At 41.6% G+C, this 24,594-nt stretch overlaps 2 protein-coding genes across 6 annotated transcripts in view; one reads left to right on the forward strand and one right to left on the reverse strand.

Moving 5' to 3' along the window:
• The window catches only part of LOC149143192 (putative mitochondrial import inner membrane translocase subunit TIM21), a 376,722-nt gene that overhangs the window by 85,881 nt on the left and 266,247 nt on the right, over window positions 1-24,594 (forward strand). The window lies entirely within an intron of this gene.
• LOC149143193 (uncharacterized) overlaps window positions 10,323-24,594 on the reverse strand; it is an 81,605-nt gene continuing 67,333 nt past the window's right edge. The window contains exon 3 of the mRNA XM_089448590.1: window positions 10,323-10,597. Within this exon, the coding sequence (XP_089304716.1) occupies window positions 10,323-10,597 (275 nt within the window). The remainder of the gene's footprint in view (window positions 10,598-24,594) is intronic.

Here is a 24,594-nt window from a genome sequence, read left to right on the forward strand (position 1 = left end):
GCTTGCATCATGCCCCCCTCACTCGTCCTTGGTTGCCAACTCCAACAAGCCTTGGCATCCTCTCTTTTGTAGAGCTTCGATATTTTTAGTTCATGGTATATTTTTTGTGTTAATTTTCCACTGTTCTATGCTTAACACACAATCACTTATTCCAATTCTTCTTCAATTAGCAATAAATTTATCCAATATGATTCAATCTTCTAGTAACAAAAATTGTAGACAGAATAATAAATCCTGTGCACATTAGAAGACAACCAAGAAGAAGAGCAAGACGGACACAAGATTCGGTCAAAGACCAAGGAAAAACCCCACAAGGGGGAAAACCCTTTCAAAATTCTTTTTCTATTTGATTGTCATCAAATGTTCAACAGAGAGATACAATGTTCCATTTCATCAACAATGAGTCAAAGGCCAACAACTTTGACTATCTAATTCAACTAACCAATATTTAGTGAGAGATGAGCCCAAAATTCAAATTTGATCCAAAGTCAAAGTCTACAATTTTTGGTCAAAGTCAACAACAGTCAACAATAGTAAAAGATGCCCTAAGTAGTCAGCATTCAGTTGTCAAACCACCTCCAAATTAGCTTGGTCAACAGTCAAAGGATGCAACCTTCTTTGCTAGTCAATGTTTAGTCAAAACATTCAACAAAAGCTCGATCAAAGGAGAGAGAAATCCTGCGGTCAAACTTCAACAAATCTACGATCAACTTCAGTCAAAGTCCGCGGTCAAAGTGATTCAACATGCCCAGAAAAATTCAGTCCTTTTCCCAATGAATTCAGCCTTCCAAAACATATATTTTCCAAGTCAACCTAAGTCAAAGGCTGGTCAACGCACTCCATAGAAAAGTTAATGCACCAAAACATAATTTCCTTCCTTCCCTTCTCCCGTGTGAGCTCAAACCTCCAAATTCAAACATGTACGAACCAATCCAAGCAAGAGAGAGAAGATGTGATGTGTGATGATGATGATCCAAAGTGACGTGACATATGCTCTATTTATGTGTGTCAGGGGGTAAAATTAGCTTGCCCAGGCCGACTTGAACTTTTGTGCACTTGTGGGTTTTACCTTAAATTTAATATTTTTCCTTGACCAAATTAAATTCTTCCAAGGGCTAGTAGGGGCTTATTTGGATGAGGAAGGCTCTGCAATGGAGGGAATTTGTCCCTGAGCTGCCAAATTAACACTCCCTCTCAACTAGGGAGACATTTCTGACTACATCATGAATCTCATCTCAAAAATTTCATCATCATCGTCACTGAATCAAGTCATATCTCGTCTCTACTCATTTGCTGAACACTCTCAAATCTAAAGAGGAGGAATCATTATAGGGGAGCTCAAGCTACCACCCTATATCCAAGGACAATAGGCGAGATCCACTTACCACAAGGGTAAGGATCACACTCTATCCTATTGACCTGTGACAATAGGCGAGATCTACTTACCATGAGAGGTAAGGATCACACTCTATCCTATTAACCTGTGACAATATGAGAGATCTACTTACCATGAGAGGTAAGGATCACACTCCATTCTATTGACCTGTGACAATATGCGAGATCTATTTACGATGAGAGGTAAGGATCACACTCTATCCTATTGTCCACTGATCCTTCCCACTTGGACCCTCAAGAGTCAAGTGGTAGAACACTTGCATCCTTTCCAACTTGGGGAGATACACACTTACCATAAATGGTAAGGATCACACACACACCCAAGTCTCCTCACCCATTGGCTAGATGGGGAGGGACAATCCCAACAAGCCAAGCTTGTGGGTAGGATGCCAATTGGGGTATACACTTCCAAGTCCCAGACTTGAAGGTAGGGGGAGATACCCACTTGTCATAAATGACAAGGATCACACACACGCCCTACAGTGACAATAGGCGAGATCTACTTACCACAAGGGTAAGGATCACACCCTATCCTATTGTCCAGAGTTCCCTCAACCCTAGGAGATCTCCAACTCAATTCCTCTCCCTGTGAGCTCAAATAGGGGGGAGGAGCATAGTTAAGTGTCCTCAATCAGTCGGGACCCTTACTTGGGAGGGTCACACCCATCAGTCCAAGCTGCTTTCTAAAGACCAAGAACATCCCTTTTGGCAAAACCTTGGTGAGTATGTCTGCTATCGGCTCATTAATCGAAATATGATGTAGTCTTATGGCTTCTCTCTGCACCATGTCCCTGATGAAGTGATATCAGATCTCAATATGCTTGGACTTGTCATGAAACATAGGATTTTATGCCAGATAGATCCCACTCTCGTTGTCGCAATATATAACTATCACATCTAGTACCTGCTCAAGCAACTCTCCAAAGAGCTTCCTTAACCATACAACCTTGCATCTTGCCATGCTAGCAACAATGTATTCTGCCTCGGTCGTGCTTAAAGCAACTGACTTCTGCTTCTTTCTCATCCAAGATATCATGGCATAACCCAAACTAAAGCAACACACTGATGTGGTCTTCCTATCAATAACATTTTCGGCCTAGTCAGCATCGATGTAACCATGGAGTCTCACATCTCCGACAGTGTATTTTAGACCAAGATTACTTGTCCCATGTAAATATCTCATGAGGCACATGCTTAACAACGACCCAGTGTGCATGCAAAGGGTCAGTCATAAATTGACTTAGAGTGTTAACTGCAAAACATATGTCTGGTTGAGTGTTCACAAGGAACATCGCTGCCCCAATCAACTATTGATACTCAAAGGGATTTGCCAAGTTAGGTCCAACAACTTCTCCACACAGCTTCTTGAAGTTCATCTTCATCTGTGTGGCCATAGATTTGCATTCTACCATCCCAAATCTTTCCAGTAATTTCACAACATATTTCCCTTGTGAAAGAAAAATCTCACCGGGCTTTTGCCACACCACTAAGCCCAAGAAATAGTGCATCAATCCGACATCTTTCATTTCAAATTCAGAGGCCAACTGTTAAATTGGCAACTAGGGCAAAACTCCATGTGGGTCAGCTTATTTATGGCAGCTGATATCTTTATTGGATCCCTCTCGTCGAGAGGTGTAGGATTGATCCAAAGATCATCCAATTCCGATAAGTATTTATGGAGATATGAATTTATTTTGTTTATGTAATTATTATCAAGCCGACCAGCTCTTATGTAGGCTATAGAAGCCCAGCCGACGTGTCTATTCAACTTCTACGTTTTTAGTATAAATAGAAGAGAACTTGAAGACATTTTACACACATCACTTGTGATCTCTCTCCACGTGTTTGGGTTTTGTGGACAGAGAGATCTAGAGGAGAATACGTTGTTCTAAAGGCTGATCTAGCCTTACCCTAGCTGCAGTCAAACAAGGCATAACCGCAGTCTGATTAGAGCTCAAGTGCCCTAGCCGCAGGTCAATCAGCAGCCCTAATCTACGCAGTCTAGGAGGCTTCCATAATGCAGTAAAGGGAGGCTTGAACGCTGTGAAAGGAAACCCTAAACGAGATCTAGCTGCAGTTATAAAGGTTATCTAAGCCACAGTTGGAAAGGCCTGAACCAGCCGTATGTGAAGGCCTAAATCTGCAGTTCTAAAGAGCCCTTATACGTTGTCCAAAGAGGCCGCTAAACAGAGGTGCCCTAAATCTGCAGTCTATTGGGCCCTAAATCTCTGTTTTATTGGGCACAGGTAAGGGCATTTCCAGTGAAGGAAGAAGGAACATTTTAGGTCCCTCCTATGACTGTTTTGGAGTGAAAATTAACCAGCAGAAAGGCCACAATAAAGGAGACAGAATTCTGGGCTGTTTTGAATATTATGTATGGGCTGGAAACTCTGTTTCAGCAGGCCGTGGGTACAGGAAGCCATCTGTGGTAGGCCGCAGGCCCTAAGCCCACTGAAAAGGCATTGCATGGGACTGTTTGGTGGCTAGATTGAGCCCTAATCAACAGCGTGGAGGCAGAGGACTTATACAAGGGTAGGACACTGTTTTTGAAGGCTGTTTGGTGACTTGGTTAAGGGCTGTTGCAGCATATGGATGCCCTAACCAGTCACAGTTAGGAACAGCAGCGAAAACAGATTGGAACATCAATTTGTGCCTTGTGTTGGGTCAAGGAAGTTGACTAGTTTTGGATCAGATTGTTGGACAGCCTGTGGGAGCAAATTTGAAGGCTTGATTGGGTGATCGTAAGCCTTCATCAGTGCAGATCTGACAGTGTTGTAGTGTTGAAACATGATGATGCAAGGGCAGCATGATGATGCATGAGCAACATGAAGTATGAAGTAATGGACAACTTGATGTATGGGCAGCATGAAGATACATGATGCAGCATGATGGTGTTACACGGTAAGGTGCAGCAGATGAACGAAATGGATAGGTGAAGTTGTCACCTTGGAGATTCAGTTGAAACAGAATGTCTTCAACTGATCTCATCATTATAAGAAATGATCTATGCTCAGATCCAGATAAGTCAAAGTGTTGACTTCTGTTGTAAATGTATTATCTCTCTCTCTCTCTTTCTCTGCTGAACTTTGAAGATAAAAGAAGATTTGATCAAAGGGTTTCCCCACACATTGTGGGGTTTGTCCCTGGCTCGCGCCATATCTTGTGTCCTCTTGTCTTGGCTTGTCTTCTGCATATTATATTTATGTTCTATCTGCAGTTTATCGTAATGCTGATGTGATTGCTAACTGTGAAAATTTAAATAAATTGCTCTAGCATAGAACATCCCAAAATTTAACATGGTATCGGAGCTGAGGTGAAGACAATGCCCAAGCAAGAGTGAAAGAGCAATCACCAAAGACAGTTCGGACAAGACAAAAGGATCAATGGGTTCTTTACACTTCACTTAGGGTGAAGTCGAAGCAGAGCATATTATTAGAATGGCATAACAGAACTTTTGATGGTATACCTAAAGATCACTTCATTGGGAAGTTCGGATATAAGGGTGGATGGAAAGGTAGATGTCTTGGTTATGAGTTCGGCCCTTATGCAAAGGAGTGTTCGAATGACAGAGATGCAGGTCATCAAAGACACAGCCAACTCTTCAAGGAAGCAATGAACCCTGGTAAGAAGAACCAAATATTGTTTATGATAAAGGAGTGTTATCTTGTAACGGCCCTCTCCTTCAGATTCTTTGGGAATCTGGCATATTGGTTGTAGTGCTTCAAGGCACTTCATCAGATAGAAGGGTGCACTCTCTAATTTGACAGAGATGGAAACAATCGTGGGATTACACTTGGAGCCGATGCCACCTATCCTGAAAAGGGAATGGAAGTCAAAGGTTTTATGGTGGCATTCGTCAATGGAAAGGTACGTGTTTGAAAATTGAATTTTCGAAGATGTTTTTGAGTTCAGGGTTGTATCAAGTTGCAGGAAGTCCACTGGGGACCATAGACACAGCACCAGAGGTCTATGAGTTAGATGGTGACAGAGATGCCTAAATTCAAAAGAGCATGTAGGTACATGTCTGAGATGTATCGAAGGAAAATCTTACAAGGGGTCCATTCCCCCTCATGTAACAGGTCCACAGGCTTGGAACAACCCGAGGAATTTGAGACTCATGTATACAGATGGAAGAAAGCCCTCTATGGCTTGAAGAAAATCACCTCGGGCGTAGTATGAGAGGATCGATAGCTGTCTAATGTAGCTGAGATTCACTAGGAGTGAAACCGATCCAAACCATTACTCGAAGGTTGTGGATGATAAACCTCTCGTACCGGCACCTATGTCTAACAGGTGCAGACCCTCTCATTTATAGGAGACAGAGGGAGTTGGATTCTGAATGTAGGAAGATAAGCTGCAAGCTTGTGACTGCCTCGAGGATCTTAACTTTCAGAAGTTATATGGTAATGATGTCGAACCAGATTTGGGAAATGCCTCTGAGTTTCATAAACTCATTCGCGTGGATGTTCTTGAAGAACCTCCGTCTGGACATCTGTGTTGCAATTAGCATGGTGAGCTCATATTTGGTTGAGCCTCACTAGATTGGTGCCAAGAATCTTCTAAGATATCTTCAGGGCACAATCTCTCATGAATTGAGATACACTGCCGGAAATATGAAACCACATGATTATTCGAATGATGAGTGGGCAGGCAGTATGGAGGATCACTAGAGCACTTCTCAAGTGCTGTTTCTCTTTGGAATCTACCTCGATATCCTGGATGAGCAGGAAGCAGTAGTCGGTGACTCTGAGCACCACCAAGGCAGAATACATTGCTGGTAGTATGGCCTTCTGTGAGGCAGTCTGGTTGCTGAAGCTCTTCAGTGTGCTATTTGTACACATGATGAATACCACTATGATTCTCTGTGACAACCAGAGATGGGATTCGATTATTGAGGAATCCCGTATTTGACAATTGCTCCAGCAGATAGACATCAAATACTGCCTTATCTGGGATATGGAAAGTCGATGAGCAAGGAGGCTCCATCGCACTGAGATGATATACAGGTCGCTAAAGCCCCGAGGGAAAGATCAAATTTGTGATTTTCCCGAATGACTTGGAGTCATCAAGAGACCTTTGTAAAAGGGTCCTGCATGTTGCATACATTGAGCTTTGGGAGCTCTGGGGGCTTGCAGTTCCACTGGAGCAACATACGACCACAGGGTGACTCACCCTCCCCTGGTGGTGCGCACTGGAACAAGATGATTCGCTCTCTTGTGGGACAAGATGATTCGCTCTCGTGGAACAGGATGATTTGCTCTCCTGTGTAGCAGGATTGATGTGTTCTCCTGTGAGGCCTGGATTGATGTGTTCTCCATGGCAATTGTATCAGGATTGATGTGTTCTCCTGTGAGGCCTGGATTGATGTGTTCTCCATGGCGATTGTAGCAGGATTGATGTGTTCTCCTGTGAGGCCTGGATTGATGTGTTCTCCATGGCGATTGTAGCAGGATTGATGTGTTCTCCTGTGAGGCCTGGATTGATGTGTTCTCCATGGCGATTGTAGCAGGATTGATGTGTTCTCCTGTGAGGCCTGGATTGATGTGTTCTCCATGGCGATTGTAGCAGGATTGATGTGTTCTTCTGTGAGGACAGGGTTGATTAAGTTCTCCTGTCGAGGCATGCAGTTTGGGACTCATGGGAAGTACCTCTCATCTGATCAATGAGCAGGGAAATGAAGTTAGGGACCATAGTAGTACCGATGGACGCATCGTTGTATCTACCGTACTCCCTATGCTAGGATGTCCTCCATTGATCTGGGATCAATAGTACTGGTCTGGGACCAGTGGTAGGAGTTGTACATACTATGACACTGACTTCGGGTCGGCTGAGACTGGTCTGGGACCAGTGGTACATACTCCGAGACTGACTTCGTGTCAGTGCAGTACTGGTCTGGGACCAGTGAGAGTCGTACATACTATGACGCTGACTTCGGGTTGGTTGAGACTAGTCTGGGACTAGTGGTACGCACTCTGAGTCTGACTTCGGGTCAATGGAGAATGGTATGAGACATTCTCGATCAATTCTTCTTCTTCATAGTTCAGCAGATCAGAGCAGAGCAGAGCTAACAGAGACAGCAGAGCTGAGCAGAGCAGAGCTAGCAGAGTCAACAAAGATGGGTAGAGCAGTGCAGGGCACTGATGGCAGAGATAGTACAGTCGGACATATGGATCAGCAGATGGAGTTCCCCCTAGTTGAGAGGGAGTGTTAAATTGGCAACTAGGGCAAAACTCCATGTGGGTCAGCTTATTTATGGCAGCTGATATCTTTATTGGATCCCTCTCGTCGAGAGGTGTAGGATTGATCCAAAGATCATCCAATTCCGATAAGTATTTATGGAGATATGAATTTATTTTGTTTATGTAATTATTATCAAGCCGACCAGTTCTTATGTAGGCTCTAGAAGCCCAGCCGATGTGTCTATTCAACTTCTACGTTTTTAGTATAAATAGAAGAGAACTTGAAGACATTTTACACACATCACTTGTGATCTCTCTCCACGTGTTTGGGTTTTGTGGACAGAGAGATCTAAAGGAGAATACGTTGTTCTAAAGGCTGATCTAGCCTTACCCTAGCTGCAGTCAAACAAGGCATAACCGCAGTCTCATTAGAGCTCAAGTGCCCTAGCCGCAGGTCAATCAGCAGCCCTAATCTACGCAGTCTAGGAGGCTTCCATAATGCAGTAAAGGGAGGCTTGAACGCTGTGAAAGGAAACCCTAAACGAGATCTAGCTGCAGTCATAAAGGTTATCTAAGCCACAGTTGGAAAGGCCTGAACCAGCCGTATGTGAAGGCCTAAATCTGCAGTTCTAAAGAGCCCTTATACGTTGTCCAAAGAGGCCGCTAAACAGAGGTGCCCTAAATCTGCAGTCTATTGGGCCCTAAATCTCTGTTTTATTGGGCACAGGTAAGGGCATTTCCAGTGAAGGAAGAAGGAACATTTTAGGTCCCTCCTATGACTGTTTTGGAGTGAAAATTAACCAGCAGAAAGGCCACAATAAAGGAGACAGAATTCTGGGCTGTTTTGAATATTATGTATGGGCTGGAAACTCTGTTTCAGCAGGCCGTGGGTACAGGAAGCCATCTGTGGTAGGCCGCAGGCCCTAAGCCCACTGAAAAGGCATTGCATGGGACTGTTTGGTGGCTAGATTGAGCCCTAATCAACAGCGTGGAGGCAGAGGACTTATACAAGGGTAGGACACTGTTTTTGAAGGCTGTTTGGTGACTTGGTTAAGGGCTGTTGCAGCATATGGATGCCCTAACCAGTCACAGTTAGGAACAGCAGTGAAAACAGATTGGAACATCAATTTGTGCCTTGTGTTGGGTCAAGGAAGTTGACTAGTTTTGGATCAGATTGTTGGACATCCTGTGGGAGCAAATTTGAAGGCTTGATTGGGTGATCGTAAGCCTTCATCAGTGCAGATCTGACAGTGTTGTAGTGTTGAAACATGATGATGCAAGGGCAGCATGATGATGCATGAGCAACATGAAGTATGAAGTAATGGACAACTTGATGTATGGGCAGCATGAAGATACATGATGCAGCATGATGGTGTTACACGGTAAGGTGCAGCAGATGAACGAAATGGATAGGTGAAGTTGTCACCTTGGAGATTCAGTTGAAACAGAATGTCTTCAACTGATCTCATCATTATAAGAAATGATCTATGCTCAGATCCAGATAAGTCAAAGTGTTGACTTCTGTTGTAAATGTATTATCTCTCTCTCTCTCTTTCTCTGCTGAACTTTGAAGATAAAAGAAGATTTGATCAAAGGGTTTCCCCACACATTGTGGGGTTTGTCCCTGGCTCGCGCCATATCTTGTGTCCTCTTGTCTTGGCTTGTCTTCTGCATATTATATTTATGTTCTATCTGCAGTTTATCGTAATGCTGATGTGATTGCTAACTGTGAAAATTTAAATAAATTGCTCTAGCATAGAACATCCCAAAATTTAACACCAACTCCCTCTTGCACTAGAGCATCGGAGGCTCACCACCTATCAAGAATAGGTCATCAACATATAAAACCAAAGTAAGGGGCATACCTTGTACAACTTTGAAGCTAAGTTGCACTGAAAAGGATACAGGAACGAATACAGATACAGGGTTTGAAACGGATTGACAAATTTTCAAAAAATCTGGATACAATACGGCAGGAAACGACACAATAAAAAAAATAATATATATATATATAAAAAAATTTAAAATATAAAAAATTCATATTATCGTTCATATTTTAGAATCTAGATTAGATCTAAAGACTGAAAATACATAATCAATTATCATCTATGATTTATCATGATTCATCATCATTAATTCCGCATAAACATTGTCTGATTAACGGTTATTATAACATTCATGATTCAACATAGTATCAAGTTTTTGTTTCAAATTTCAATCATCAAGTTATCAACATGACAAGTGACACCATCGTTACCAAAATTAATAATGCATACTAATTACTACATAGTACAAAGTACAAAATGAACTATGACTGGCAGTCTACTATCATTATTCATAATTCATATGGTTGTTCAAAAGTTTAAAAGTTAAAACACCATCACAGATTACATTTACATATCATCAAATATGTCTTCATTCATGCCACTAGAAGGTTCCACATCCTCTCTAGAAGTGGGACTGGGAACATTGTTGCCATGTCCACTTGAAGATCCACCTATTGGTGACTCCGCATCAAACAAATTCATATGAGACATGACATTCAATGTCATATCCAAGTCAGGTAACTCTGGTTCCACGTCTCATAATTTGGTGGGCCCAAATTTGTATTCATCTCCCTTATGTGACAGAAGGCGAAGGTTTGAATGAACATACACTAGTTCCTTAGCTTTCTTAGAGCTCAATCTGTTTCGCCTCACTGAATGGATGAAGTCGTATGTACTCCAGTTCCTTTCTACTAAAGAGGAACTAGCAACCTGTGACACGACCTTGATGGCCAATTTTTGGATGTGGAAGTGCCCCACCATAGGAGTTCCACCACTCAATTGGACTTAATCTGGTCTTGTCCCGCATACACTCAATATCACAACCCCAACCCTCTGATCCCACAAAATGAGAAAATTGTGCACGAATCCGAAGCCCAATTTCGGGATCTACAAAAAGCTTTCTAAAAGCATTTTTAAATCCTTCTGTGACTTTTGGGTCTTTGTTTGGTGCAGTTCTTTCTGGATCACTTAGCAACTCTGTAGCATAATATTTTGGATTCACTGCATAGGCTAAAAGGTGCAATGGGGTGGTCATCTTGTTCCACCTTTTGGTTAATATATCTTTTACTTCTCTGTAAAAGAATTCATCCGGGTCATTCTCCTTGGCATTTATAACCAACCTTATCTTCTTTATCACAGAATCAATGCTTTCATACACCTCTCCCAAATTAGGCATATTTGTGTCAAACATACAGAGCAAATCCACAATTGGCTTAGTAAATGACAAGAGGTACTCCACCCTATCCCACCATTCATCATCAACAACCACCGTTTCATTGCTTGTGCTCTATCAGATTGGGATTGCCTCCATTGATTCCAAAGAGAACTACATACCATTGATTGTAATGCATCTTTCACTTGCATAAGCCTTGTTAAGACTATGATGTGAGAAGCAAATCGAGTCTCGGCAACCTGTAGGTGCTAAATCGCCAATGTTCCAAATTTCAACAAATTAAAAATCATAATTTGATTGAATAACTATTATGATTCACGAATCATGACAATTGAGAATCCAACTTAGATATTTGAGTTTAGAGTCAGAAATTAGAATTTATGAAATAAAATTTAAAGTATAGGTACCTTAAGGAGCTCCAACTTAGCAAATTCCCTGTAGATGCCTTGAGACATGCGGTGGTTTGTGATAAAGGCTTGAATTTTTTTTGCCTCTTCAAAAATATCCCGAATCCACTCAATTTGCTTCTCCATCTTGCTCAACATGAGGTTCAATGAATGTACAACACAAGGGGTCCAAAAGATGTGCTGATATTTGCCTTCAATAATTAGGCCTGCTGCTCTACACACTATTGCATTGTCAATTATTACTTGGACAACATTTTCAGGCCCCACCAATTCAATTGCTTCAATCAAGATGTTAGCAATGAATTGAGAATCTTTCGTCTGCCCCTCACAATCCACTGCCTTAAAAAACATTGCCCCTTGTGGGCTCTGAGCAATCACATTGATCAAAGGCATATTTCTTTGATCTTTCCATCCATCAAAAATGATGGACACCCCTGAAATGAGCCATGAATGACGAATGGGGCCTAATTTAGCCTCCAAATCTAACTTTTCAGCACTCAACAATGTGGTGCGTACCTTCTCATATCCAGGGCTCTTGTACCCTCTTGGGGCTTCATTCACTGTTTTTATCATCTTTGCCCAGTAAGGAGATCGCACAAGGTTAAAGGGAAGACCATTTGCATAAATGCATTGGGCTATAGCTGCATCTGTTATCTCTCGAGCGTCATTATTAAAACTCTTTTCAAGCGGTCCCAAATTTGACCACTTTGAACAAACAATTCCATGAGAATGAAGTGGAGGCTTTGATGAAGATGCTCCCAACCTTGTTGGGTGTTTTAAATGGGAGGCAAGATTTGCCTCATTTGCTTTAGCATCTACCTTGCCTTGTTCTCTCTGATATTTTGCAAGTTTTGCCTTGCTTAAACCATTTCCATCTGTTCCATTCGCTTTAGGTGGGCCACTTCATATTTGAACCCTAATGCCTTTTAACCCAAGAAAATGTGCTTTAACCTGTGTGTATGATCCCTTATACTCCTTTTTACACTCACTGCAAACCCATGCCAATGATCCCCCTCCTTGGATCTTCCCAACAATAGTTACATATTTCCAAAGTGGTGACTTTTGATCAACTTTAGGGGCAGATTCAGTTTCATGTTCCACTGTCTCTGCCTCACGAATGGATGAACATGAAGTTGCCATGAATGATGATGATGATGTAAATGAAACTGCAAAATAAAATTGACAAATATGTATTATTTCAAAACAAGTTACGAACTTACAAGCCTTGAAAAAAAAATCATTATTAAAAGTTAAAACTAAAAGTTTGGTAAGAATCAGATGCTCCAATAAAAAGGTCACAAGTGACAAGAGGTCTTAACTATTAGGACTCAAGACTCAAGAGTCAAAAGACTACTTATTGCATTAGAAACATAACCAAGTGAGCTATGTAACTGTAACATAGTTGTTCACTTGTCAAAGCTCAAAAGGTGAACAATCTGGAAATTCTAATCAAGTTAAAAACTTCATTCTGTTAATTCAAACTTTGAAAAGCCCATGGAAGATAACAGTCCACCAGTTCTAACTTCTGGAGCACGTGGAAACACTGAACTTCTAAGCTAGTGATGGACCTACCTAAGGAAGCAACAGAGAAACTTACAAAGCCACTAGTCAACATGCTTTTTGCTAAATAAACAAACCATGAAAAAAATTGCAATAGTGAAGCATGGCTTTGTGTTCATTTATGATTAGTAATTTAACTAATTTTGTTTTATTAAAAATGTAGCTCTCTACAACTAAACAAATTTTTTGTAATATCCCTTTATGTGAAAACAATGAACACTTGTCTTATCCAATTTTGGGCTTAAGGATTTATCAAACCGCTAGGGCATTCAGCAGTTTGTGAATTCTTATAACAGGAATAGTGCACAAAATAATATAAAAATTGAAAGAATGTATGACATCCAACAACTGCCATTTTATTAATCTCAGGGATTACGGTTATTAATGGAACTTGGCAACATGATTACGAAACTCAGAAACTGTAATTGTAACTTTGTAATTGTAAGTCAACGAGATTTATGATTTATCATTTCTAACCTTCTCCAACGGACAAGCAAGCAGTCAATGACCCGAGCTCGACCAACGAAAAGTTGAAAACTCGATGACCCCTGAACGAAAACAGCCGCACAACGACCTCGAATGCTGACCCTCGAACGACGAAAACTCCAACGCGTGGCCACTAGCAACCGCCGACGACTCCTCAAGCTCAAACTCCACTTCCAGGCTCCAATGCACAATGCGGTCATCCACGTTTGGAAAGCAAAATGTTAAAAAGTGAAAAACAAAATGTTAAATGGACAGCGTGAAGGTGAAACCGTGAACGGTGAAACCCTAAAGTGAATACTAATAGCCGCCCGAATTTTAAAGTGCAACTGCAAACGTGATTTTCATTTTTTGGAACATTCCCAACGATCAAAAGGTTGATCTGTTTCTGGAAATCTGGATACGGATCACGATTTTATTGGATCCATATCCAGATTTCCGGAAACAGACCGAAATCTGCGAAAAAAACCCCAAAAAGCGGAAAAAAAACGACGGTCGTGGAAATGGGAATTAAAAAATGGCAAAAAAAACGTATTCCGTACATTTCAGACCCGTTTCGTACGAGATTCCGTTTCAGATCCGGTGAACGGCGTTTCCAGGTCCTCCCCTAGGCGTTTTCAGCAACTTAGCTTTGAAGCAGAGGTTCAGGTCAGCATTGCTTCTTGTGAATCTAAGCTGCATCAAGTAGCTATCAATATGGGCATAGCAAGCTCTGGGGGCTTGCTTCAATCCATAGAGTGCCTTCTCCAACTTGCAAACGCGAGGCTTCCTGTCATGCACTTCAAAACCTTGTGGTTGCTCAACATATACTTCTTCCTGGAGTATGCCATGAAGAAATGCAATCTTCACATCCATCCTGATGAAGTATCCATCCTTGACTAGCAGCAAGGGCAACAATTGATCGAATAGTAGTATAGCAGGCAACAAGTTCTAATATATCATCATAGTCCTCTCCCTCTTTCTGGGAGAAAGCTCTAGCTATGAACCTCACCTTATATTCCTCAAAACTTCTATTAGCTCCATGTTTGATCTTGTACAACCATTTAGAAGTTACAACAGACTTCCCTTTGGGTATTAGAACAACTTCCCACACATCATTCTTCACTATAGATTCATATTCCTTAGCCATAGTATCTTTCTAGACTTGCTCTTTCGTTGCTTCTTCAAAAGTTGGAGGCTCAGCTTGTATGATGGTGCTCATAGCTACAACATAACCTTGATATCAACATGGCTTCTTACTTTCTTTAAAGGTCCCTCTGGCAACAACATGTCTTTCAACATCTTGTAATGTATCACAAAGCCAATGTGGTCTCTTCTTGGCAGGGGGATCACATGGAGGAGGATCCAAAGGGTCCATGAGCTCTATGGTATCATCAACAATATCTATCTCAGGATCAGGCACAAAAGGACCTTCTAGTAGGGTTATGTCATCGTCCTTCTTCTCAATAGGAGGAGGAGGAGGAATGTCCCTTGTGATGTTTTCATTATTATTATTAGTTCTTTCGATTTATCTTTTCTTATCATCAAGACTAATGCCAAGCAACAAATAAAAGAGTACACAAGGTTTAGGCACGCTGCCAGGGCAAAACCCCACTCTAGGGGAAATCCCAGTCAAAATTCTTCCTTCAGTAGATTCAAGATGAAACGAACAAGACCCTTACAACTTAGAATCGAGGCTACCTCCATCCATCAATTCAAATTTGTCATTCTTCTTCATACTTTGATCCTTGCAAATCACCGTGATAATAATAAGGTAGCACCGAGATACTGAAGAACCGAGTCTACATCACCGAGATATTCACTGTGGTAGCAATGAAATAGCACCGAAATACATCACTGTAATATCACTGAAATGTGATCACTGTAGTAGCACCGAAACTAAGGTAGCACCAAAATTGTGATACAAAAATAACATCGAGTCACTGTGATACATCACTGAACTGTCTCCACTGCAATCCACATTCTATATGCTGAGAATGTCACGAAATTATCTTTGAGATCATCGAAAGTTTTCCACTGAGATCACCCAAACTTCATCGCAACCTTCTTTGAGATCCGAGCTAGTAATCTGTGTCATATCACTGAAACTTGTTCTCTTAAATGCAAACTTGTGATATGTTATTATGGAAAGATCTAGTGCTTGTATATATATAGTGGTTGTCAGTGTTTTTAGAAACGACCGGCTTGGAACCAACACGGCCGAGTTGGTTCGAGCTAGAGCCTCCCCGAGCAACCCGGCGTATGAAATGGTTCGACCGCCGGGTTGTCTAACAACTCGACCGGCTCGGTATTAACCCGGCCGGCTCGGTCGAGTTTGAGCCTACTCAGCCGGGTTGGAAACTGTGGCCCGTTAATTATTTCAAAGAGGTCCTTTAGGTTGTCGTCTTTGCTTTTTGCATTTCATTACTTCTCCAAGTCCCAACTTAATGTGCTATTAGTTCATAATTCAATCTTCAACCAGACTTTGACTCTTAAGTTATGAAACGAATCAAATTTGGTTCTCACTAGTTGTGGAATGAGGTAGACAGTGATATACCTAAAGAGAAATACATCTATAGCGTTTGTTCTTTCAAGATTGAGACGCAATTTATCTTTTGATATACAGTCTACCATGAGATTCAAGTTTTCAACCTAGATATTATCGTTTGTTCTAGTAATCAGGCAGGTCTCTAGAACCTTCTAAAACACAGATAAGATTAATTATACCTAGCCCTATTTATGATGGGTTTTTCATTCATACCAATCCTTTCTATGAAATAAGCATAGGTTAATTACACCCTTGTTTATTACTTGCTTTCAACCACCTACTTCTATCATTGGTTAAAGGATATGGGAAATACACATATGACACTACCTCTTAAGTTCTAGTATAGAGTCTTGTTCTCTTGACTCTTGAGTGAATAATAAATATATGACCAGAATCTTCTGCATATGGAGCTTCAATATGTTCCTTGATAGACTCATTACCTCATGACAATAGATGTTATAGCTACATCCATGTTTGGAAACATGAATGAAAATCTTTAAAATTATGTTTTTTTATAAAAAATTAAATATTTAATGTATTTTTTACAACGACCGAGTCATTGAAATCGAGCCGACCGAGTCGATACCGAGTCGGAGTCAGAGTCAGAGTCGACCCTCAGCGGAGTCGGGGTCGGAGTCGGAGTTTTAAAACATTGGTGGTTGTCCAATATAATTGAGCTGACATGAGCATTTGAATAGTTGTGTATATATAGGCCGACATGTGATCACTTTGTGGAAGCCGACTTGATGGAGATTCTTTCAACAACAAGGAGACTGCGATGGATGGAGGAGTCTTCACAAATTGACTTTGACAATAACCTAAAGCCTACAATGAAGGCTTGACCTATACATTTGACCCAAGCATGAAACCCATGCTTTAATAAGTCAATGAAATTAATAATAATTTTTTTTTTGCTTCCTTTTGACAAATATATTACATTCTTGACTTCAAGTACAATTATGAAGACCAAACCTAGTTACATTCTTCAACAAATACTCCTTTGACCAGGCACATATATTCTAAAGGCTTTAGAATTATCACAATATCCAACAAACGTACCTTTCTTTCCAATGTCTTCCAGCTTATTCCTCTTGTCCTTCAACACATGAAAATACACGGGGCAACCAAATATCCTTAGATGTCCAACATCGGGCTTGATACTTGTGAATACTTCTTCTCAGGTCTTGTCACCCAAGGCTTGACGAGGAGTCATGTTTTGAACTAGATTGTTGTATTAGTGGCTTCTCCCCAAAAGGAACTTCAACAACTTTTGATCATGCAACATGGCTCGGGCAACTTCCATGATGGTCCTATTATTTCTTTCAACAAAACCATTCTACTCGGGATTATAAGGTACATTAGTCTCCTTGATTTAATCCTTCTTGCAAAAGTCAACAAACTCATTAGAAGTGTATTCTCCACCATTGTCAGACCTAAAGACTTTGATTCTTTTTCCTGTTTGATTCTCTATCAGTGCCTTGAAATCCTTGAACACATCAAATGCTTCATCCTTGTGCTTTAGGTAGAATATCCATGTCTTCTGGGAGAAGTCATCCACAAAGATTATATAATATAGATAGCCACCCAGAGATTTTATTGGCATGGGTCCACATAGATCAGAATGAATGAGTTGTAGAATATCACTGGTCCTGCTTTTGCTAGAAGGGAATGGTCCCCTCAACTTCTTTCCACTGACACATCTCGGACAAACTCCATCATGATTAGTTTGAACCTCAGGCATTCCAAAAACCATCCTTCTCACTTTGGGTAGGGCTTCGTAATGTAAATGAGCAAACCTTCGGTACTTTGATGATTGCTATCATGTACCATTGCTCGCATCGATCTTCCATTAACTCTATAGAGTCCTTCAATTCTAGATCCCAAGGTGAGTGCATCCCTCATGCGAGATTCCATAGGCCAGGTGAGGACCTTTCTCTTATGTAAGCGACTCTCATCCCTTTGTCTTCCAAGGCATATATAGATACAAGGTTCTTCTTCAATCCTAGTACATACATAACATCATGAAGATGTACAATTTCCCCATAATCCAAATGAAATGTAACAGAACCAAAACCCTTTACCAGATAAGTAGAATTATCTCCAAGAATGATTTTCAAATTAGTCTCCCTCTCAACCAAGTTTGAGAGGACTTCACGATACCCAGAGAAGTGTCTAGAGGCCCCACTATCTACCAACCATCAAACGAATCTGAAGGAGAGGAACTAGAAAGTGCAGAAATAAGAATATATTCAGATTGAGTAGCAACTACATTATTTCCATACCTTGAGTTCCTTGATCTCTTTTGAGGATGATGGCCTTCTTCACGATCATCAGGAGCATCTCTTCTTCTTCTATTATCTCTTCTTCTTCCATCATCTCTTCTTCTTCTATCATTAAACTTGTTGTTGTTGTAGCCATGGTTGTAGTTAGACCTTGGAACATCTCTCTTTTTTGAACAGTCTCGAGCATAGTGACCATGCTTGTGGCAATTGAAGCATTCAATTCTCCTTCCCCTTCTTTTGAAGTCCTTTGATTCAGGGCAGGCTTTCTTGAACTAGATGGTCTTCCCTTTCCTTTCCTCTTCTTATCCTGTGCAGCAAATGCACAGGGCTCTCCTTCTTCATGCTTTTGAATTCTTCCTCTAGATATCATCCTGGTTTCTTGTTGAGTGCACTTGCCAACGAGCTCATCAAATGACAGGAACTTGTCATTGTTGCTAATAGTTGTAATGAATCTCCCAAATTGGAGGAAGACCTTGAAGTGCAATGAGTACCAACTCTCTATCAGACATAGATTCTCCAGCAGTCAGCAATTAATCCCTCAATCTTAGGGGGGTGTCCCTAAAAGGTGCATGCTGCCATCTTATTGACAAATCTGCACAAACTCCAAGACAATCAGCACACAAAGGAGGGCAAGTTTAAAATGATGATCTTCAGTGGTTGAGGTCAGATCCTAGAGATAGCTGTAATAATGAATTGAATTGACATGAGTGAAGTGAATGTGTGCCTCAGGTGAAGAAGATTCAAAGTGCGTGCATTGCAAATTACCATAACACTGCAAAACAAGTTAATCAATGACATCCAGTATGTTCAAAGAGCTAGAACAAAGCACAGTTGTAGCAAATCACATATTGGTATTACGCGAGAGATTGATTGCACCATAGTGAGTCATAGGTGACAGGCTGCCATGGATCTTTTTGCTTGTAGTGGAGGTAGTGGTCTAAGGTCTGGAGGATGGAAGAGTGAAGAGCTATTTGCTGCTACAATTTGCTCTGAAAGAATACTGTTTAATCCCCTTTCCGTTCTCTCCTGCATATATTGAAAGCCACTGCATGGAGGATAAATCACCCTAATTATCTGTGGAGGAAAGCAAGAAAAAACACACCACTTTTTATCATCCTCTGCATATCTGCCAACTTAGTTTACCTTACTGATTTGGAAGGCTTTTCCTGCTGCCATCTCTTTAATTCGCTGGCTGTCCTTTTCTTAAATCTTATTGCTTCCCTTTAATGAAATTTACTGGCTGTTTTCTTTGGTCTAAGAGACATACTAAAACTGCTGGATTGAAACTTTTTTCAGTCTTTATATCTTTTCCATGCAAACAAAATTGGTAAAATCCTTCTACTTCAACTTTTTTAGCTTCTGTCGTGTTAGCCTTTATTCCGATGCTAAATAATTGGATAAAACTGAGCTTTAAGTTTTTCTTGACAAAATGACATTGTAACTTGGCATGTTTTCCAATAAAAAATGTTGAGGGCAAGTTGGGTTATACAACACTTTATTTAAGGGTTAAATTTAGGCTAGAGAGAATTAGCACATGCCAAATATACCCAAAAGGTCAACCTAGGTTGTGGAGTAGTCAAAGTTACCATATGGAATCAAGGGTTGGAAAGTCAAATTGGCAAGAATGAGCCTAAATATAGCCACTCAAATTAGGGTTCTAACACAAGTAAAAATTAGTTTTTGTTGATTTTTGTAGCGTCGGGAGGTATTCCCTCAGGCCGAGAGGCCTCCTAAGTTGTTGAAATTTCTAAGTTTAACCCGTTAGAAATTCTTCCTGCACTATCTGGTTTATTTCACCTACTTGTTTTATTCTTTAACAAGTTTTTTAATCATATAAATACTGAAAATAAACACAAATGCAGTCTCAACCATCTACAGATCATCAACTAAAAATAACAGACAAACACACAAGGGACACCGTTATTTTTAGACAATTGTCCCCTGAAAAACCCAACTTGGGAAAACCGGTGCAACATTTCTGAGGGTTTTATTATTAAGCATCTTTCTTGAGTACAACTAGGGTGCCAAACTAGCTCACCCAACAGAGAAATCAATCTGGTAGTAATACCTCTCTTCGGAAGCAGATATTCGGCAAGTCTGCTCCACGAAAATCTCTCTGACGCTTCTCTGAAGCTCTGCGTTAGCCCTCCTGACCTCTGCATCACTCAGAAGCCCCCTGCGTCAGCCTTCTGCTGCTCTATGCTAGCTCTCTGGCCTTCTGTGTCACCCACGCAGGCCCTACTAGCCTCCGCGCAGTCACTCTAGCCCTCTTTGTGGCTCCTGTTGGCTCTGCGTAGCCTCCTCTGCCTTTGCGTTGGTCCTTTGGCACTATCTCTACCTCTCTGCTATGCACTCACTGCCCCTCGCTGCAACTCAGATCACTTGTTCGATTTCTCTCAGCAAACCCCGCTCCAGAAAATCGAATTGACTGATCAATCTTGGTGTATCTCCAACTGACCCTCAAGCCTCCTCTTATACTTTTTTTTGTTGAGTCTTCAACGGCCGAGATTAAATCTCTAATCAACGGCTAAGATTAGATTTGGCTTGATCCATGTCTTTTAGAACATTCTCACCCAATTTTATATTAATACCCATTAATATTTTTATTTTCCTAAGTTTAGACTTAGGAACCCATTAAAAATATTAATTATTTTAATATCTCTCTAACCGGGTGGAATTTCCCAAAACCATTTATGGGTCTTGGAGATCTCATGTGCTTTAGCCTCTCCACCAATTTTCATGTCTAGAGCACATCCGATGCTACCCCAAATCAACACTCCCTCTTAGCGAGGAATGTGCTCTAGTAATGCTCCACCATTGAACATTACCTTGATCATTCGACATTGGTACCTGTGCTGATGCTTGGCCTGCTGCCCAACATCCCCTGCACTGCTGCCTCCTGTACCATGGCTCTGCCACTATCACTGCTACATCTGTACTGCAACTCCCTCTGCATCCGTGTTGCTGCTGGTCCTTCCTCCCAACACTGCAGTTCTCTCTCATCATGCTGCATCGTGCTGCCCATAGCACTACCACTGCTAACAATTGCATTGCAACTCAGTTATCGAGAAGTAAGTAACTGATCTACCCAACCACTGACATCCTTGTCAGGCTAGAAGCCCTTTGATGCTAAAGCTACCTCTGCTGCTATCTTGTGCACCCTCTGTTGCCTCTGCACTGCTGCAACACTTCTGTGCCTCTCGCACTGCTGCAACCTCCTATGTGCCTTTCTGCAATGCTGCAACCTCCTATGTGCCTCTTGCACTACTGCAACCCCCATTGCGTTGCCACAGACCATTGCACTCTAGCACTGCTCTGCTGCTCCATTCGCATCTTGCTTCTACCAACATCCATCACCCTGCTACTGTCACTTGGGGCTCTCGTAGCCGGATATGATCCAAGAGTTTGGGTACCTCAAGGATCCTGCGCCACATCTCTTGTAGTCCTCATGACTACAACTCGATGTCACCCCACCTCTTCTCTAGAGGTGTATGAGCACTCATGGCACAGTCATCATCCATCTCGACTTCTTTCTCCGCCTTAGCCGGAGCTGCCTTGGAGTCAGAAGTCTCTCCATTATTCTTCTTCCTGGGACACTGGGTTGCATAATGACCCAACTCCCCACGATGGAAGCACTTTATCTTGGAGATGTCCTTCTTCTTTCTCTTCCCTTGCTGTCCTGCAGATGCCAGAGCCGCATCCTCCTCCTCTTTCTTGATTTGACCTCGTTTGCTTCTACTTCCCGCCTTGGTCAGCCATCTGATCTCTTCTTGGCGAAGAGCTGTCCACATCTCTTCCCATCCTGGAAGATTAGCTCTGTCCAAAATGCTTTGGACAAATGTCTCCCACTCTTCGGAAACTGCATTCAGGGCGGTCCTCACCATGAACTCTTGATCCGATGTGGCCCTTATGGAAGTAAGTTGGTCCTGAATCTCCTGAAACCTGTTGAGGTATAGATCTATCTACTCCCCCTTCTGTATTTGATACAACTGCAGCTGATTCTCTAGTAGCATCTTCCTCTACATGGAAGTTCCTTGATACAATGTCGTCAAGGTATCCCACATCTCCTTTGCCGTGTTCTTCTCAACAATATGCTGAACTACAGGATCCTTGACCCCATCAAGGATTATGCACTTTGCCTTGGCCATTGCATCCTTATACCTTTCATTATCAACTGGGTCGACTGGGATAGTCATGGTTCTCAAGACGAACCCCTTGATGCGATGCCTATCCAGAACAAATAGGATCCTGGCCTTCAAGATAACAAAGCTGGATGCCCTGTCCAACCTGTCCTGATCCCTCAGTTCGTTCATTGCCATCTCCGCTCTTCTCCTCGACTCCCTCTGAGTCTCGACTTCCCTCTTAGAAGTTCTCCCTTAGACTCCCTCTGAGTCTCGACTTCCCTTCTGGAAGTCCTCTACTCGACTCCCTCTCAAAATCCTCATGCCAACTGTCGAACTGCTCCTCTCCGATCCCCTTTGCTCTTGCAACACTGATCTGGATTTCTTGGCTAGAAATCTACTTAGGTAGCGACTCCCTCCCTCTACCTTGGTTTTGTGTCGTTAGGTACTGTTCTGCTTCAATAGCAACAACACCCCACCAGTTTCGCAATCCACAATTTGCCCACAGTTCCCTAGGCCCTAGTAGCTGAAGAAACGAGCCTTTTAGCTCTGCGCAACCCAGCAAGGCTGAATCGCTCCTCTGGCCAATTGCGTCAAGCCTACCTGACTGAGTAGGATGGCGTTGCTCTTCATGGACCTCTTCTGCCTCTGCGCTGGCCCTCTATCTGGCTCGAAATGATGATGCAGACCCTCTGTGTCACTCCTTTACTGCTGCCTTCTGCTTAGGAACAACTCTGTCCCTCAGGACAACTGTTTCTGCTTCAAATTTTCTGATTTAGCTGGTGCCTTCATCTCTCTTGTGATTTGCAACGCTATGATACCATGTTGAAATTTCTATGTTTAACTCGTTAGAAATTTATCCTGCACTATCTGGTTTATTTCACCTACTTGTTTTATTCTTTAAGAAGTTATTTAACCATATAAATACTGAAAATAAACACAAATGCAGTCTCAACCATCTACAAATCATCAATTGAAAATAATAGACAAACACACAAGGGACACCATTATTTTTGGACAATCGTCCTCAGAAAAACCCAACTTGGGAAAACCAGTGCAGCAGTTTTGAGGGTTTTATTATTAAGCAGCTTTCTTGAGTCCAACTAGGGTGCCAAACTGGCTCACCCAACAGAGAAATCAATCTGGCAGTAATACCTCTCTTCGGAAGCAGATATTTGGTAAGTTGCTCCACGAAAATCTCTCTTACGCTTCTTTGAAGCTCTGCGTTAGCCCTCTAGCCTCTGCGTCACTCAAAAGCCCCCATTCGTCAGCCTTCTGCTGCTCTGCGCTGGTTCTTTGGCCTTCTGCGTCACCCACGCAGGCCCTGCTAGCCTTTGCGTAGTGACTTTGGCCCTCTGCGTGGCACCTGCTGGCTCTGCGTAGCCTCCTCTGCCTCTGTGTTGGTCCTTCGGCACTATCTCTACCTCTCTTCTCTACACTCATTGCCCCTCGCTGCAACTCAGATCACTTGTTCGATTTCTCTCAGCAAACCCCACTCCAAAAAATCGAACTGACTGATCAATCTTGGTGTATCTCCAACTGACCCTCAAGTCTCTTCTTATACTTTTTTTGTTGAGTCTTCAACGGTTGAGATTAAATCTCTAATCAACGGTTAAGATTAGATTTGGCTTGATCCATGTCTTTTAGAACATTCTCACCCAGTTTTATATTAATACCCATTAATATTTTTATTTTCCCAAGTTTAGACTTAGGAACCCATTAAAAATATTAATTATTTTAATATCTCTCTAACTGGGTGGAATTTCCCCAAACCATTTATGGTTCTTGGAGATCTCATGTGCTTTAGCCTCTCCACCAATTTTTATGACTAGAGCATATCTGATGTTACCCCAAATCAACATAAGTCATCGTAGAAAATTTGTGGAAATTAAAATAAAATAAATTTTATTTTTGGGTTCCATGTAGGCTCAAAAGGAACAAGTTGGCCCCACCATTAAAGGGTGTGCCCCTTGGGGTAAATGCACCCATTTGACTTGTATATATATATGGATGATGTGACACTTCATTTGATCACTCACTCATCATCATCTCTCTTCTATATTAACCGCACGTGGGAGCATATAGAGGACGAATTTGACTGAAGTTTGGACTTGGATTTTTGGCACATATTTCTAGACAATTTGGATTTGTAAACCTTGTTGAAGCAAATTTCTCCTAGAAGAAGAGTTGCTAGGTTTTCTCCAAAGTTTGGGTTTCCTAGGGAAAATTTTGTTCTCTATTGTGCATGGTTGTCTCTTTATGATCTTACCATTTTCATTGCATTACTGTTGAGATTTTTTGTGTATAATTTCTCAATGATATCAGTGGCATAAAGCTAAATTGTTAAAGATCACGAGGTAGTAATTATTATAGTAGAAAATTGGTTTCTACTGTTCATCTTGTAGAAAATTCAACATAGTA

This window comes from Pinus tabuliformis, chromosome X (genome assembly GCF_031772625.1).
Source record: "Pinus tabuliformis cultivar Carrire ecotype Pingquan chromosome X, CPIR1, whole genome shotgun sequence".
Lineage (NCBI taxonomy): Eukaryota > Viridiplantae > Streptophyta > Pinopsida > Pinales > Pinaceae > Pinus > Pinus tabuliformis.